The sequence below is a fragment of the Branchiostoma belcheri genome, unplaced genomic scaffold (genome assembly GCF_001625305.1).
Source record: "Branchiostoma belcheri isolate BF01 breed outbred unplaced genomic scaffold, Haploidv18h27 scaffold7, whole genome shotgun sequence".
NCBI classification, from domain to species: domain Eukaryota; kingdom Metazoa; phylum Chordata; class Leptocardii; order Amphioxiformes; family Branchiostomatidae; genus Branchiostoma; species Branchiostoma belcheri.
In genome coordinates this window covers 3,249,806-3,266,906 of record NW_017804353.1, presented here as the reverse complement: position 1 = coordinate 3,266,906, position 17,101 = coordinate 3,249,806, and the positions used below count along the sequence as shown (strand labels likewise).

At 42.5% G+C, this 17,101-nt stretch overlaps 3 protein-coding genes across 4 annotated transcripts in view; 1 reads left to right on the top strand and 2 right to left on the bottom strand.

The window, feature by feature from the left end:
• LOC109484656 (serine O-acetyltransferase-like) overlaps positions 1-209 on the bottom strand; it is a 6,913-nt gene extending 6,704 nt beyond the window's left edge. The window contains 2 exon segments of the mRNA XM_019788003.1: position 1; positions 3-209. The exon segment at position 1 is cut by the window's left edge and continues 161 nt beyond it. Coding sequence (XP_019643562.1) covers position 1; positions 3-61 — 60 coding nt within the window. The 5' untranslated portion in view covers positions 62-209.
• Positions 210-3,612: 3,403 nt separating this feature from the next.
• On the bottom strand, positions 3,613-10,215 carry LOC109484513 (actin-related protein 5-like). 2 transcript variants are annotated; one of them, XM_019787818.1, is made up of 15 exons: positions 10,126-10,162; positions 9,559-9,684; positions 9,152-9,345; positions 8,627-8,738; positions 8,173-8,268; positions 7,728-7,921; positions 7,211-7,426; positions 6,688-6,885; positions 6,225-6,383; positions 5,927-6,031; positions 5,565-5,656; positions 5,189-5,272; positions 4,819-4,936; positions 4,384-4,495; positions 3,613-3,948 (listed from the first exon to the last, which is right to left on the bottom strand). In XM_019787818.1, exons 1-15 carry the CDS (start codon positions 10,145-10,147, stop codon positions 3,788-3,790), a joined length of 1,989 nt encoding a protein of 662 aa, XP_019643377.1. In that variant the 5' UTR covers positions 10,148-10,162; the 3' UTR covers positions 3,613-3,787. The 2 variants fall into 2 exon arrangements, with proteins under 2 accessions (XP_019643377.1, XP_019643378.1); XM_019787819.1 differs by having other exon boundaries at positions 3,614-3,948; positions 9,559-9,681; positions 10,126-10,215.
• Positions 10,216-10,682: 467 nt separating this feature from the next.
• LOC109484662 (spliceosome RNA helicase DDX39B) overlaps positions 10,683-17,101 on the top strand; it is a 10,015-nt gene continuing 3,596 nt past the window's right edge. The window contains exons 1-6 of the mRNA XM_019788010.1: positions 10,683-10,800; positions 11,808-12,044; positions 13,239-13,366; positions 13,715-13,807; positions 14,240-14,423; positions 14,766-14,924. Coding sequence (XP_019643569.1) covers positions 11,837-12,044; positions 13,239-13,366; positions 13,715-13,807; positions 14,240-14,423; positions 14,766-14,924 — 772 coding nt within the window. The 5' untranslated portion in view covers positions 10,683-10,800; positions 11,808-11,836. The remainder of the gene's footprint in view (positions 10,801-11,807; positions 12,045-13,238; positions 13,367-13,714; positions 13,808-14,239; positions 14,424-14,765; positions 14,925-17,101) is intronic.

Below are 17,101 nucleotides of genomic sequence, written 5' to 3'. Positions count from 1 at the left end.
GTCTTCCGGGTGGGTTTCTCGCGATCGCCGAGACTCCGCGCTCGAACGCCTTCCTAAACATCTTGCCAACTTTCAGTTTTCCTTTAAGAAGGACTATATTACTTAAAGATGGTCAGACCAGAGCTGATATCGTCTTAATTTCTGCACAGTCACTGTGAGACGCTTCACTGCCCACTACACAGTGTGTTCAGCTCGCCGAGTCTCGTGCGGTATTTACCTGGAAAACACAGCGGACCAATCACAGCCCGCCGTTTTGACCTATGACCCTGAATCTCATGTATTGCATCAGCTGGCGCGAAAACCCCACGCCGGATCCGATCTGGATTACGTCTTGGGCAGGAATCTTATCTTAGGATTTTCTTAAAGACGTAACTTGATACTAGGTCAAGGCGAACACTGGAATAACAGGAAATACAACCAGCATTTCTTGAATGTGTAACACCAAGAAGAACTCGTTCAAAATGTAGTTAATGTAGTTTGAAGTTTACACTTAATTAAAACGTCAAAACGAAGAGAACTGAAAACATACTTGCACTTTTGCAAGGGTGGGTCTTTTGTGGCCTTTTGTGCCATGGTTCGTTGACATTTTACCATAACACGCCTCTGGCATATCAGATTATCATTAGCATTCGCCATTTGAACTTGGACAAAAGGGCGCTGAAACATCAAACTTATTCCAAGGACAATGTATCTTTGCTAACTTTTACTTGAACGGTTTTGAGAAATTAAGGTCCTATTAGTAATAGGATTACATGGATAATTTCGTGGCATGTGTAATTTGACATACGGTGACATGTAAGGTTAATGACGTTTCGTCGTGGTGCCCTTTTAAGTTTGGAAAATGACGTTGCAGAATTGTAGTTCAGCATTTATTTTATTTCTATGTACAGTATCTATTTATTCTACTGAATTCAAACTAGAGTCATCATGGTGTTGTTTCTGAGAGGGCAAACACATCAACGTATACTTTATACTTGAAGAAAATGCTTTACATAAATCATTTTAAATCATTAACATAAAGTTACACTGTTCAACTAAAGTTTATCGATTCCTTTTGATCACTTGACTTTGTGCTCTAAATATTTATCTTAAAACTTGAAGCCAGATTTGAAGTAACACTTCTATTAAAAGTTAGATTACTTCAGCAAAGTTAGTACATCAGTCCCAGTGCAAATCCGATATAAGCTGTCCCTATTTCTGGGTGAAGATTTTGCTTGCCAAGCTCAAACTATTAGTGTTCGTAGTGTTTGTTTAAATGACAAAGTGCTTTCTTACTTTAAGGTAGTCAGGTAGAGACTTTCTGTTTGCCTGGGGTGACAAATATCAGAATTGCAAAGTAAACGGCAAATGTCATGACCGGGCACCTGTTCAGTACCGAGATTTAACCACCATGAGTATCCTCCACCAGGATTTGGAAACGGCTGGAAATACATGTAATAGAAATTGTACAAATAGACAGATAACATGCCAGGGGAGTTAAAGGATCTTAAAGGAGTACAGTGTGCGGCAAATGTACTCCCTTGGCGGCATAACTCCACTGGTTTGTATGTTATGTTATCTGTTTTTTGGCCACTCCTTCCACTGAATTCGAAGTTCGAGTCACTTCCGAAGCCTAAGTTCACGGCTTGAAAAGTGTTTTAATTATTCATTTCATCACAAAACGGCTGGGTAGCCCATTCAGTCTGTAGAAGCCAAGCACACATTTACACAGATCTCCGTGATCTTGTGAGTGTTTATTGACCCGAATAAAGCCACGTGCGAGGCACATCTAGTTACAAAGTCCATTTCCTGAGAGGGTTAGTTATGACGTCACGGTGTAAACTTTGCCTCCCCTCTTGCATCACGCTAAAAGGAAGTCCCGTGCTGCCTTGTGTAAACATTATGGTACAGAGTCGGACTAGCTGGAATCACTTCGAGCCTCAGTTCAGGGGGGCCCGCATCATCCCTTTAGTAGTAGAGCGTAATCGGCCGTTTTAATTCTACGTAGAGCGTAGACGGGCCGCAACTACGTGTAGAGCGTAATTCAGTTGGCGCATTTTGCGTAGAGCGTATTCGCTGTTTTAATAATGCGTTGTATAGCCACTTGGAATTTATCGTAAAGCGTGATCGAGAGCTCTCAAAATTTTGCGTAGAGCGTTGTTCCCATGCAGGCCCCCTTTTAGTATAGTAGAATGAAGTAAAGGAATGATCAAGACAAGAAAGTGGTAGCAAATGTTCCCAACTTTATATGATAGACCCCTCAGCCGGATATCATCAGCTAGTCATCACTCTGGTCCTCACTCTCAGTGAAGTTTCCATAGAGATGCTATTCCAGAAATCCGAACTTTACAATTCAGTGCCTAGAAGGAGGAGTAGTGGTGTCTTGGTCCAGCACTTACCAAATTCGCTAAAAAGAACCCACTCTGTTACAGGTTTGCGACATAAAATTAAGGGCATACAGAGGTCAGCTGCCCTGAGGCGGAACAGGTTTTATGGTACAGCCTCATAATCAACGGCTGGTTATCTTGTCACATGATAAAAAGTCGTATAAATCGTCGTCTCAATGAGTGATTAGATGTATGTGCCTTTTATAGTAAGCTTCGTTATCTAATAGACTTACCTAACTCCTGCAAAACGCAGGGATGCAAAAGGAACACATCAAGAAAAAAAGGTTGACATGGCACATTGTTTTCAGTGATTAAATTCTAATTAACAGTTTCAATGGACAGTGGTCTATTGCATCAGGCTTGCGCCCTGAATGTACCCACGTGCAGGTTTACATTGCAAATATCAACAGGACAAAGTCCAAATCTGGCTCAGGTCACGGATGTCTTACGATTATCGTACCACTGCAATTGGAACTTCTTGGGCAGTCGGGTGGGTCGTAACGTTACACAATTCAGCTGACTACCTACGAAAAAGACAGACTGTCTTCGATATCTAAATGTCAGCAGTTGATTTAGTCACAGCCTGCTTCAAAATCCTACATCAAAATCGTACTGCGGTCTACAGCGAATATGACCGCGCCGTACGTTTAGCTACCTACCAGCCCTGCCAAAATCAGTTGATGAGTTTGAAAAATAGACGATATTTTTCTCGGTCTAGACCTCTACCTCGACCCCCTCTTTGCTGTTGCCTAGTAACTGCAAGTCTACTACAAAATCTTACACAAATCATTGTCGTTCGGCTATTGCATCAGACTCATATTAATCAGAAACAACCCACGTGCGGATATGGCTGTGTAAACATAAACAGTACTGAAGTTAAGTTCAATCTCTGCATCACTGAGTAATCTGTGATTGCATCACCCTGTCGGGTCAACGAACTGGAGTTAGTTCGAAAATAAAGGTCAAGACCCGAACGAGCGTTGCTGTATGGTGCAGTTATACACCAACTTGCTAGGTGGCACTTTTCCCACGGTGCAGGCTCTCCCAACTTTGCTACGAAAGAATATTGCCTCGTGGCAATACAATGCGCAAAGCTGGGTCTTAGCAATAAAATTTTATTTAGATATTAGACTTTGCAATATTAGAACTGGAAGATCAACATGAAAAGTAACAGAGTCTGCAGGGAAACTCTGTACCTTGATTCACATTGTTTAAAGTCATGTTTTTCTTACAATCATTTGTTCTCACTTCCTAGAATTCTACTTTGAAATGTCTGCGAAGCAAGAGACTCAATTGGTCTGGCCTAAAATGTATCTAGTAACTTCATACAACAGACAATAATTTTTCTATCAAAGTTTATTGGTAGTGACTTTATGTACAGGACAACACTAATGGATTTTAAGCTGATCTTTCTATAGTCTTTATTTTGGAGTGGCGATGTAGATGTTGCTGGCTTGGTGTTCCTTTAAGTACTCTGCCCCCTTCTCGAGATACTCGGCACGTGTGACAAACATCTGGGCACTCCTGGCCGGGTCTGTGGCCATGGACTTGGCTCCGTACCACGGGTCCAGCACTGGGTTTTCTGGGGGAGGTATGAAAGAAGAATTCTTAAATTGAAATCAGTGGTTTCTACTGGTGGTGTGTTACGCCGAAAGGTGGTTATACCGACAATACAGATACAGATATTGTGACAAAGCATGATGATTTTTGTAATGGTTGCTTATAGTGCAATTTAAACTGTGTAGGGTATTAAAAGCATGACACGATTTCAATTTTGGATGACATTTGCACATGAATTGCAATTGGGTGAAGAATGAACATGCCCTATAATATTTATTGCAAAATTAACCAAATTTGCAATGTTTTTACTCTTGAAAATAGGTTTATAGTCTCCAAATCAAGTTATTGTTTAAATTTCTTTAACTGAAAAAAAAGTGAAAAATCACATTGATAGAGGGTGGAAATGCAGAGGTTTAACAGCAATAAACCCTACGTTGACATTCTTATTTTAACATACTTGCAGTGAAGACTTGAAAGGTGGACTGGAATGGTCTGATGGCCTGAAGCTCCTGCTCCATACGAGACTGCAGGTTTGGGTACAGCGTGTTTCCTCCAGTCAGGAACACGTTCTGGGGGGAAATATCACGAACATCATGAACGATGCAACATGAATTCCACTGGGAACAGTCAATTCACTGTGTTACACATTTTTGAGTGACTAAGAGAACGTAGTTGTCATTTCAACAAGTTTCTGTAACTTTAAGTTCAGTAACTTCTCTGTAACTAACAGACCAATTCCTACACTTCTATCTAAAAGTGTTGAGAAGAAAGAAAAATAAGAAATAAGAAGAAGAGTAATAAAACATGAGGCCTCTACTTTCAGTATCTACGATGCTTGCAGTTAATCGTATATGTAGTTCTTGTAAAGGATGAAGTTGCAAACTACATGTACCTGCACCAGTTTGTCCTGTATATCAGCTGGATACTTGTTTAACACATAGTCCATGGTTTCTGTGACTCCAGCCTGGTCCATACCCAACAGGGACGGCTGAAATAACAACTCTGGAACCCTGGGCAACAATACACAGTACTTATTAAAATGTAATCATATATTTGGAATTTACAATGCAGCGTCTGGAACCTATTCGCAGAGAGGATGTAGGACTTGGGAGCTACATGTATAGTAGGTTTGGTAACCAGGCTACCTGTATCTAACTGTTACAGTAGGAATTCGAAGATATGATTATTCAGTAGAAACAATGTATTGATAGATTGATGGATGGATGGATGGATGGATGGATTGGTTGATTGACAGTTTGTACCTGCATCTCTCCACCCCCAGATGAAGCTGGTAATATTCAGCAATGTCAAAGGTCACATCCATGTCCTGGCCATTCCCAAAGTCCCTGGAAAAAAAAATTGTAAATGACTTTTGAGCAACTTGCATTAAGTATAGGTGTGTGCATTTGAAATATCATATTTTGATATTGAATGTTCTAAACTGAGAGTGAAAATGTGTAAAATAGAAATCACAGGAAGGAAACCCTTGCAAATAAATTCAGGGAAGACACCCTGCACAGTTGAAGGGAGTAAACCCTAGCATACAAAATATAGGGCAATGAAACAACCTTTGCTGTTAAGGAAGTCCTAGGTACTTGTGGAAATGGCCACAGTAGCAATGTGTAAATAAGTACTTACTTCTCAAAGTCAGGGTCATGTTCTCTGAGCAGCTGGTCTATCTGGTTCAACCTCTCCTGCTCCTGTTCACTGTCACTATCACCTTCTTTACTCTGTAATCAAAAAGTATACAAACATGTTACCTTCCAAGTTCGTCTGAAAACAGATTTTCAACACAACTCCATAGTTGTGGTGACTTAAAGCAATAAAATATGTGCATATTTACTTTCTAAAACCCCAAAGAACGCAAGAAAAGGACAGGTTTCGAGGTATGAATTTTTTCCTGAAGGCACGAGTGTTACTTACTCAAAAGAAGGCAAGAAAAAAACAGGTTTCAAGATGCTGCTAAAAAAATGTTCCTTAAGAAAATGAGTGTTACTCACGATGGCCTTGTAGACGTTCCAGTCCTCCTCGTTCATGCCGAAGGTGTCCTCCTTCCCCCGTCTTCTCTCACTCTGAGCCAGCTGGGTCAGGATCTTCATCCTCTCCTGCAAACAGCACGGGGATAACTTTAGGATTTTTCTTAAGGAGTTGTCTTTTCCTCTAGGTCACTATTCATCTTTGGTGTCTTTCTTTTTAGTCTTGACCATCTCCTACTGCATTCTCATACCCTGACTCTCTAAAATCTGACTTTTCCGTTTCTGCACCCCCCCCCCAATGCACAGCCCTGCACCCCTGTACCTGAGCAGCATGACTTTTCCGTTTGGCGACCTCCTGTCTCCTCTGTCTGCGCTGTTGTCTTGTCTCTACGATCTCCTGTCGCTGCCTGCGTAAGTTCCCCACGATCGCCTCCCGCTCTGCCCGCTGCTGCTTATCCAGCTCCGGGGTCGCACGGCTCGTCTGAAGGGATAGGAGGAAAAAGGACACTGTAAATGGCATCGAATAGAACAGGGGTTAAGACACAGAAAAGGTCTCAGGTTTGATTGCTCTCATTGTTGCCTCGACCTTCTGTACTTGGGAAAGACACTTAATTCGATTTTCCTCACTCCATCCAGGTGTAAAATGGAGGACATCAGTATATCTATTCTCAAAAAAGAATTTGAAACTCTGTTAAGGAAGGAGACAAGGTTTACAGGAGGCTATGTTCTGAAAGTTTGTGTGAGGCGTCTAGAAGTCTTTAAGTCATACTAGTAGTACTCCTCACCTGCCCCTCCTCTGGCTGCAGCATCTTCTCCTTGGTCCTCTGGATGGAGAGGCTGAGTTTGTTGATGGCCACCTGCAGCTCGTTGGCGGAGGAGAAGCCGCACTCCTCCAGCGCCTTCAGGAACGAGTCGTCGTCCTCGTCCTCCATCAGCTCCTGGATACTCAGCAGCTGCTGCAGCTTCTCCTGCTCTGCTGCAAGCTGCAGGGGGCAAAGGGCAAGGGTCTCATGGTCAAAGGTCATTGATGTTCTGCCAAAGGTCATAACAAAGGTGGCTTTGAGCTGGGATTAAAGGTCCACTGACATAGATACCGGGCAGCTGTTGCAGCTTCTGCTCAGCTGCAGGGGGCAAGGGGCAAAGGTTGTAGGTCAAAGGTTACAATGTCGAAGGTCATCACAAAGGTGGGTATGACCTGGAGTTGAGACCTTCAAAAAGTTCACTGACATGGATGCTGAGATTGTAACACTACTTGGGAACAGAGGGCATGAGGTCATGAGGGTTAGAGGTTAAGAGGTGAAAGGTCACCTTCTGTTCCCTCCTCTTGGCGTTGATCTCCTGCAGCCTGCGGCCGGCCTGCTGCTTCCTCTTCTCCTTGTCCTCTGCGCTGACGGAACTGGTGGGGAGGGGGGTGAAGGGCAGCTGGATCTTGTGCACGTTCCTGTGGTAGTAACTCAGGTCTGACCAACGGTGCAGCTCCTCCATGTAGTCTACTGCGATGTAGCCATGGTCGTACAGCAGCTCCTGCAGGGGGCAGAGGGTAAAGGTCATGAGGGCAAATGTTAAAAGTCATTACATGTAGTTCAGAGGTCAAGGTCAGCACATAGCCTCCACCAGGCTTTCCTATGAGGGTATGGATTGAAGAATTCAACCAAAAAGGGAAATAACTGGCAAGGAGAGTTAAAGACACCCTGTGTGTGGATGGTTTTCAGTACCAAGGACAGGTGTGCTTGCCTGTGTGTGGATAGTGTTAAGCACCAGGGACAGGTGTGTTTGTGTGTGGATGGTGTTTAGCACCAATCTCAATCAATCAGTACAGCCCTACCTCTGATCGAGTGAGAGTGATGGCAGCGAAGTGTGCCGGGTACTTGAGCTGGAAGAGGCGGTGCATGTAGCCGGTCGCCTGCCAGCCGCCCAGGTTAATCCGCTTGCAGTTGGCTGCATCGAGCCTGCCGGCCACTAGGGGGAGTATGTGAGTGGTGTGGAAGCCGGAGCAAACCAGCATGGCATGGTCCAAGGCTGGAAAGAAGAACCATTAGATATCAAGATGGGTGGCATTGGATGGCCACTGTCCCTAGAGCCTCAAAAAGTCTATGGGACTACCTTAAACTTTTAAGTATCAAAGCATTTCAATTTTTAGGTTGGGTCAGGGGACTAGGTAAATTGGGACAATCTGACAATCTTTATAAAAGTACTTTGTTTGTACATGTATTTGTATTATCTTCTAACCTGAGAGCAATAAGGTTTTCGAGGGTGGAATTTCCTACTACCTGCTTTGGGCCTGTTGTGGTGCAGACTGAACAAGGCGTCGACTCCATACCCCACCTTCGGCACATGGTAACATTCAAACAGCAACTCCGACATGTCTGGGAAGGCAAAAACATTTGCAACAAATTAGCTAACACCTCTGCTCACCTATCTAAGCTAGTGCATGAGACATACACTGCATGAGCTACAGTGGCCAATGTGATACTGTCTTGCCTGCTAGGATACTGTCTTATTGGTTGGTTAAGATTTTGCCCCCCCCCCCAAAGATCTGCTTGGAGATGTAGCAAATATCTTCAGCTTTATTACATAAGATAATGCTATGTACTGGTATTTTTGCCAAGAGCCAGTTGACCTACTAGACATCATTAGCATTTGGATATTGACAGACCAATATTAAAACTGTGGTTGGTAGATTGCTGCTATATTTGGTGTATTTTGTGCATAATTTTTTTGTACTTTGTCTGCAGTAGTTTGGGTTACAGACAGCCTCTGTCATGACGATGGGATGGTCGACCCGCCCCTCTGTGCTGATCCCCAGGTGGCTGAACAGGTAGTCAAACATCTGCTCCTGGAAGGCATCACAGGAAACACATTAAAGTTTCTCCTCAGGATTGGCAGCCAAGATTACAACAGCAACAAAAGCAACTAAATCACATTTAGAAATACAAAATAAAGCCAGCCCAACAAATGTCATTGCATGTTTCGGAATATATAAAAATTAAAAAAATATACTGTTCTGTTTATTCTTACTCAAACACATTCACATGTTCATATACTAGTGTATGATGACCAGCCCCTCCAATTCTATCCTGCCACTTGCTACATAATGTAACCCAACACCACAGTGTGTCTGCTACAGCACCAGTTACCACGGTAACAGACATCTGGTCCAGGCCATTGACTTTTATGTCTTTGGACAAAAAGAAGAAGAAACTGAGCAAAAACATAATGATTTTCTCCTGCAAATTCAAATTTCCTCACCTGCATGTCGTAGTGCGTGACCACCTGTCCATCAAACTGTGTCTTGAGGAGCCATCTCACCACCTCGATGTTACTGATGTCATTCCCGATCTGAACGTCCGTCTCCTTCTTGCCACGCCCCTTCGCCATCACGTTCTTAAAGATGAGCCTGGGCTCCTTATCCGACGCCCAGCCTGCCTTACACTGGTAAGAACCTGAAGATACAAGAAAGGCGTGTCAGATTCTTTCTTAGAGACTTTATTTGATGTTTGAGCCTTTGTTTACAATGTTTATATAAGAAAACTCAGATTGGCGTACTGGTTGCTTTTCATTGAAGTCATGAAGGAGGTACAATGTATTCTCTTCATGTTTCAATTAACATCAAATCTTAGACTCCAGTACAAGACAAGTAAGTTCTTTTTCCTTACCATTGTCTATAATGAGGGGAATCTTGCCTGCCCTGAGGGATTCTGGGTAGGTGTAGTAGGGGTCGGGTTGCGTCTTCACGTCCTTGAAGGTGAAAATGTTCACAGCCTTGGACTGGTCCAACTCTGCTGGGGGGGGGGGTATTGAAGCAAATCTAACGTTAGATGAGGATACAAAATGTATAAGACATTTGTAAATCTTACAGTTCTTCAGTTTCCCTATTTAATTTGGATTTTGTCCAAAGGATGTAAGTTAACTATTCTGAGGTTACCAGAAGCGCGAGTTTCTGTTCAGTACTGTTCATTTCTGTGTATCACACAAAATCACCAAGTGATGATACATGTAACGTTATCATAATTTCAATACCAACTCAGACAGATCACTGATCAGTCTGCTCTTCCCCCATCATACAACCGAAACATCATCTGTAGCCCAATTGTTACTTCAAAAATAAATCAGACTAGTCACACATGTCAACAGTAATCTTAACTTCATCTTACATGTATGTAAAATGATATAAAGGACTTAAATATCGCCAAACTAGACAAAATATCGTCCAAAACACAAACCCTGTTTCGTAGCTGCCGCCATGCTTCCTGTGAGTGGTCAAAGGTGAAAGGTAACCGACCCAGGGTCTTCCCTGTTCTGCCCCTTTGTAACACGCCGTGTGATTGGCCAGTGAGAAATCTGTCAGAATTCTCAAAGAACTTTTCTTTGTAGAACAATACATATTTGGTAAAAGTTATATATTGAAATGTGATAAACTTATTCTATCTCACTATTTTAGATATTAGCACAATTCAAACTTTGCGTAAGAATGTCGATGTACCAGTGTAAGTCGTCCGAATTCCCCAGGCCTGTGAACCAATCATAGACAACGTATTATACGCAGCATTCTGTTGGTACATAACAAATACCATATTGCGTATGTAACATTCGCATATTTTTTAAAATCTTTGTTGGAGGATTTAAAAGAAAAAATGCTTTTAGAGGGAGATTTATACTAGCGAAATATATTTTGTAGTTTTTAAAGAGTATACACTATCTGATATTTTTCACATATTTACATGATTAAGAATATATAAATGCGTATAAATGCGTTGCTGAATATCGTGCTAGTTTTGCATGTAAATTGATCCCCCGCTCTTTCCGAAAGCGTCACTGTTTGGCCGCCATCTTTGGACGAAGCTTGGGCTGTGGAACGACATCCCGAAGTATCCACTGTCATCTAGTTCTTTGTGCAGGTAAGATGCAGGTCTTTCCGCTCAAAATATATCAGTTACATTTTTCTGGATTTTTTGTGGTACTTTTGGTGAAGGTAGATCGAACGTTTGGTGGAAAATCCCGAGTTGAAGTTTAGCGCGTCGGTTCACTAGCGTGGAACTTTCGTTATATTCTAGGCGAGGTATTCGAGTTTTTAGAACCAAAAACATTACTTTCTTAGAGTTTTGACTGTCCTGTGACGTTCTTTCATGTTGAATTTTGTTCGTTTTAACTAGTCTTGCATAGTATCTTACTTCAGGGTTAGTTTTAGCGTCGTTTGAGGTAATTATTTATAAACGAATTCAAGGCCATAGGGCTAGGCGGTGTTCAATCAAACTCGCTGCATAGCGCATGGAGTCCGAAGCGTTCTTACAAAAAAGAAGCGTGTGATGCTCCAATGCAGCTAGTTTACACACAAGTAGCTTAGCTCTGACATGCAACAATAATTTTTCATCGTGCAGATGTATTTTGTGTGTATTTTGTTTTATCAAAATATTTGTGCAGGCTAGGCACCGGACAAAATTTACTAGTATATACGATTTGGAAGTAAGAGGTCACGTCGACACACAAGGCTGTGACCTATAATGATTTGTTACTACTGTACTGTAGCTTTGTACCGCTTTGTACATTGTATACTAGTATATGATTTGCACGTTGCCGTACATCATGTTATTTTGTTACAACACTTTTGTACGTTATAAAAAAATTAAACAATACATTTAGCATTGTTTGCAGATCTTGCAGATGTTGGGGAATTTTTCAGTACAAGTAAGATTACTGTACGGTAAACTTCTCAATCTAGCACAGAATTTGTCAGTCGTATAGAGCGGGTTATTTCGGACAAATGAGTTACTTAACTAACTTGATGTTCAGCCTCTTCAGGTATGAATCGTTCCCAGAAAAAAAAGGTAGAACTCCCGCTTCAAGAAATCAGCTGCCCACTCTGTAATAATTAAGATATACAGTATTCTCTTCTTACGCTGTAACAGAAAAAAAACCACACCACAAATCTCCAAAATGGCCGAAGAAGGTGAGAACGAACTGTTGGACTATGAAGAGGAGGAGCAGGAGACTACGACCGAGGCGGCCGGAGACACCGCGGCGCAGAAGAAAGAAGTGAAGGGTTCTTACGTCTCCATCCACAGCTCGGGTTTCCGGGACTTCCTGCTGAAACCCGAGCTCCTCCGAGCCATCGTTGACTGCGGTTTCGAGCATCCTTCAGAGGGTAAGAGATCATGTCTGCTTGAAGTGAACTCTGATCATAAGGCTATTCAGTCTGTGTCCCCCCCATTATATGTCTACTATACAACCTGGTTACGAAACCTACAGTATTCTACTATTTCTAGCTGCTGAGTTTCTTTTGTCTTCTCTGGAAGAGACTTGGCAGCTAAAATACCAGCCATTTAGATGCTAATCAAACTGAAAATGTCTTGTGATAGATAATTTAGTTGGAGTGTGTTGAAGTGCTATCTATGAAAACTGGACTCTGCCATCTAGTTAAAAAAATTTAACAAATGTTGCAGCACAAGACTTAACTTGTAAGTTGTATAGAAAGGTCCGAGTCTCTCACTGATAAGTTTGGTGTGAAGTTTCATTTGATTCATTACTGTAACATTAACATCAACATCAATATTTGTAGCTAGACAGGACAAGTCTACAGACAACTGTAATTGTGTAAAAGGATACCTTCTACACCAGCGCCCTTGAACAGACACTCCTGATGAGTACATGTGTTGTTAACAAGGAGAACAAAGGATTTTTGTCCACACCTGTTGTCAATTACATGGGCTTTGTTTACTGAACAACTGGTGCATGTATAATGTAGGATGCCTGCACCATATGTGGTGTGTAGTAAGATTGTAGGCAGTTATAGTTATGGTCTGTTTAGAATTCGTCATGGGCTAGTTAAATCTTTATGTACGGTTCAAATATGGACTTGGGAGCCATCAACACACACTGACATCAGTAAAAAGACATCTCAACTGTTACGCAAGGAAGTACAAGGCTTCACTTCTAGTGCATCCTTTTCGAAACACTTGAAATATGCATGCTTTTCTGTCTTACTGTTGAGGAAACACCCATCTTGAAATGAAATCCCTGTTACTAGTGTTAGTCTGTCAGCCTTTTCTGCCAAGTTTTGTGGCGTAGATGGGTTTTGGGACTTGCTTACTCGCCGTGAATGTACTTAGAGCTGGGAGCTATGCCAAGTGCTGCTAGTCCAACACAAGTTGTTGTATTTCAAGTTGACTGAAAGTTGAGTGTGACATAAAAATATCCTGTTTCTGTTAAGTTTTGTAAATTAAATATAAAACGAAGGTCACAATTGCAGAGTGAAGAGAACTGTAAGTTGGGCAGAATTTGTTGCTGTTTAAAACTATATAATAAAAGCCAATAACAAAAGTTTCTTTGTTTCCCACAGTTCAGCACGAGTGCATTCCCCAGGCAATCCTGTCCATGGATGTCCTCTGCCAGGCCAAGTCTGGTATGGGCAAGACTGCTGTGTTCGTCCTCGCCACACTACAGCAGATCGAACCAGTTGATGGCCAGGTAACACATTTTTGTCTCATCAGAAGGGCACACTGGTCTTTTTCAAGCATCTTAAAAGTAAAACTTCAAGGATGGGAGGGAAACAAAAGTGAGAGGATCCTAGGCTCTAGTTTTGCCCCTTGAAACTTTGTATACAAAATTTTTCCATAAGGCTGTATTTGTGTAAGCAACCTGGCTTGTTGATTGCAAAATAGCCTCTACAAATACAGCTTCCTGGTTTGCCAGGTGCCATTCATAGCTGTGTAATAAGTTCTCTTGAAATGATATTGCTTATGCATAGATACGTTAACCTGCTTGAGTAGGGAGAGAAAATGTACATTTGAATCATTTGTTGGTGGTTGTTTTCAGGTCGCTGTTTTGGTGATGTGCCACACCAGGGAACTGGCCTTCCAGATTAGCAAGGAGTACGAACGCTTCAGCAAGTACATGCCCACCATCAAGGTCAGTGTCAATAAATATTCACCAGAACTCATAAGATAAACATTTGTTTTTCGTGAAGTGTTATTCCTACAAGTCTTCTTTTAACTGCTCAAATTGCTTTTTTTTATTTATTGCAATAGCAACAGTGCTATACATGTGGGACACAGGCAGCTGTTTTCCACACATAGAAACGAATACTGGAGAGATAGACTAGTACTCATTTTCACTTGAGTTTAGTGGGGAAAGTTGTGTAAAGTGCCTTTCCCAAGGTCACAGGATTGGTGGCATGTTAGGACTCGAACCGGGGACCTGCAAATTTAAAAATGCAACCTCTTAATGCACAAGCTGGATTAAAAAACTTTGTTGATCAGTGATTAACCAACCTGATAAAACTAGTCACTAAAGAATGATTATCTAGTTCTAAAATGTTTGAATCTTTTTCCCCGTGCACAGAATGCCGTGTTCTTTGGAGGCATGCCAATCCAGAAGGACCGCAACACGCTGAAAACCAACTGTCCTCACATCGTGGTGGGCACGCCTGGGCGGATCCTGGCTCTGGCACGGGACAAGTCGCTGAACCTGAAGCACGTCAAGCACTTCATTCTGGACGAGTGCGACAAGATGTTGGAACAGCTAGGTGAGACCACGACTTCGCACAAACCTTTGTTTTCCCTCGAATGTCGTTGCATGCTGGTAAAATTGGTTCTCTGAAACTCTGTCTTTTCTAATTACTGTCATCCAATAGGCAAGCACACAGTTATTTATACAAGCTGAAGAAATGTAAACTTGCAACACCAAAAAGACAAATGTGCACATCACACAATCTGACCAAAGAAGTTTTGTGCCAGATAAGATAGTTGAAAGGTGTTACCAAAACTTTGTTGTTACAATGACACTTGGGCAAAGCTATGAACCTGTGTAGCTGTCCTCATTTTTGTGTTGCTGAGGAACTTCAATGTTGTAATTTGATACGTTGCAGACATGCGTCGAGATGTCCAGGAGATCTTCCGCATGACGCCTCACGAGAAGCAGGTCATGATGTTCAGCGCTACGCTCAGCAAGGAGATCCGCCCCGTCTGCAAGAAGTTCATGCAAGATGTAATTATCCCCCCCGCCTCTTCCTGTCCGTCGCACCCACCAAACCGTCTGTCGCCACTTTCAGGTCACCACGGCGCTCGAGGGTAGCTCGAGAGTTCGGGAAATCATCGCGGTCAGAAAAGATCACCAAACCAGCTGTCACCACTTTCGCGTCACACGCTCGAGGGTAGCTCGAGAGTTGTAAGAGTTTGGAAAAATCATCGTGGTCTCCAAAGATCAGAGAAATGCTCGCGGGGTCTCGAGTTGTAGTGGTCACACGTGTGGCAGGAGGATAGCCCGGCACTGGCGTGCTGCGGCGATGTGTTGTCAGCCAGTCAGGTTCGCGAGGTCACAGCCAAATTCTCAAGCTGAAAACATCAGAGAGGAAAAAAGTTACACAAAGAATTACAAGAAAAGTAGCCCACAACAGTATTTCTTTCGAGTCTCATTGTGCTAAAAGCCAGAGTTTAATATGAAAGTCTAAGCATCACAGAAGGTGGCAAGGAATGTCTGCTTGAAGCCCTGTTCCTTTGCGGGAAGGGTTCAACAAGCAGTACCCGTTGGTTTTCGGTGCTGGTACGATCTGTCCACCATAGGCCCTTGGGAGAAATCTTAGTGCTGGATTTGTCCTCTTGTTCAGGCAGTTGTGTTCAGGCAATTTGTAGGAAAAATCTTTGAAGTTCATTTCAATAGATTTGCAAATTATGGATGAGTCAAAGTCATTCTATTTGGCATGAGAAAGAACATACTGTGACCTTCAACGTATGGCAAAAAGCTTAGACAAGAAAGGTGTAGGCAAAGTTATTGTTGGAGAGGAATAGGGCTTCGCGAATTCTCGGGAATGTGGGGGCACACGATACTCTGGCTCGCAAAGCAAGAGTGACCGGTGTCCCTGCGCATCGCGTTTCCACATTAGGCTGTTTCCCACCGCGTATGGTCCACCAGTTCTGGCACACGGGCCAGACAAGGGCCACAGTGCTTCCGAAAGGCCTTTATTATAAAAGGACTGGCCAGCTCTGGACTGCAGTGCTCTAAAGCAAGGCTTCCCCAAGCCTTCTTAGCTCCATTTCTTCAACGGAAGTTTATGGGACTTTCGAGCTGCAACCAGCTAAGCATTGGGCATTTCTGCCCTTTCACCAAGTTGTCAATGGGCAAGTAATCGAGAGAGGGACCAGTGAGGGAGAGAGTGCTGTGTGGTGGTGGAGCCTCTGTCTTCAGAGAGGGTTATCGAGGGTCTACCTACCCTGCCACCCCCCACCCACCTCGGCACATGGGCCAGACCAGTCTGTTGCCAGGCAACTGAAGGTGGACTGGAGAGGAACTGAGGCCGCCTTAACCATCCTTTTCCTCCTTTTTTTTATTTTATATGTAGTTACATTTTATGTAGGTTGCCTTCAGCTTCAAGGGTTTTAGAACCAAAATTTGCAGACAGGTAAAATAAATCTGCCTAAAATCTATCGGCAATGATTTTCACAAAAGTATCTTCCTAGGCACTAGCAAACAACGACAGAAATTTTGCATATTTTGAATTTCTTTAGTGGTAGACAGGATTATGGCCTATGGAATCATGGCAATGATAGGAAATCGATGACGAAATGCAGTGTAAGCTAGTTAGACTTCATTGAAGGGACCTTTGCATGCTTTTGTACTATTCGTGAGTCTTTGAGCATGGAAATTTAGCTTCAAGTTGAAACAAACTCTTGGTTTGGTGTTTGTCAGATTGGAATTCGTTTCTACTGGTGTCAGTGCTACTTTTGGAAGTTTTATCTTGAAAGTCACCAGTTGGACAGCTTTTCTAAAAAAACCTTGTGCAATTTAATCTGTGTCATGTATTGAGGTTGTCGTAGTGTTTCTCAGATTCTATTACCAGACCAGAAACTTCCTTTTCCACTTAGACACATCAAGCTAAACACAAAACTTAGACAATTCCAGACCACAGGTAAACAGTTACTCAAGCAACTGGATAGATTTTTAAAACTGTCAGATATTCTGCATTCATACCTTACTTCTTGTCAATGACTGCAGTAAAAGAAGTAGGTGCAACTTGAAACCTCTGACAGTCAATCTATCCAGTTGCTTGAGTAACTATTTTCTTGTGTATCACATTTCCTGGATGTCGAATATATTAATAACTTTCAACAACAATTCCAGAATACATTGCAGGAATCTGAGAGCCACTACTATGCTTGATTGTCCATGGTTTGTGTATGAATGTTGTTTGTAACTCCCCCCCCCTCC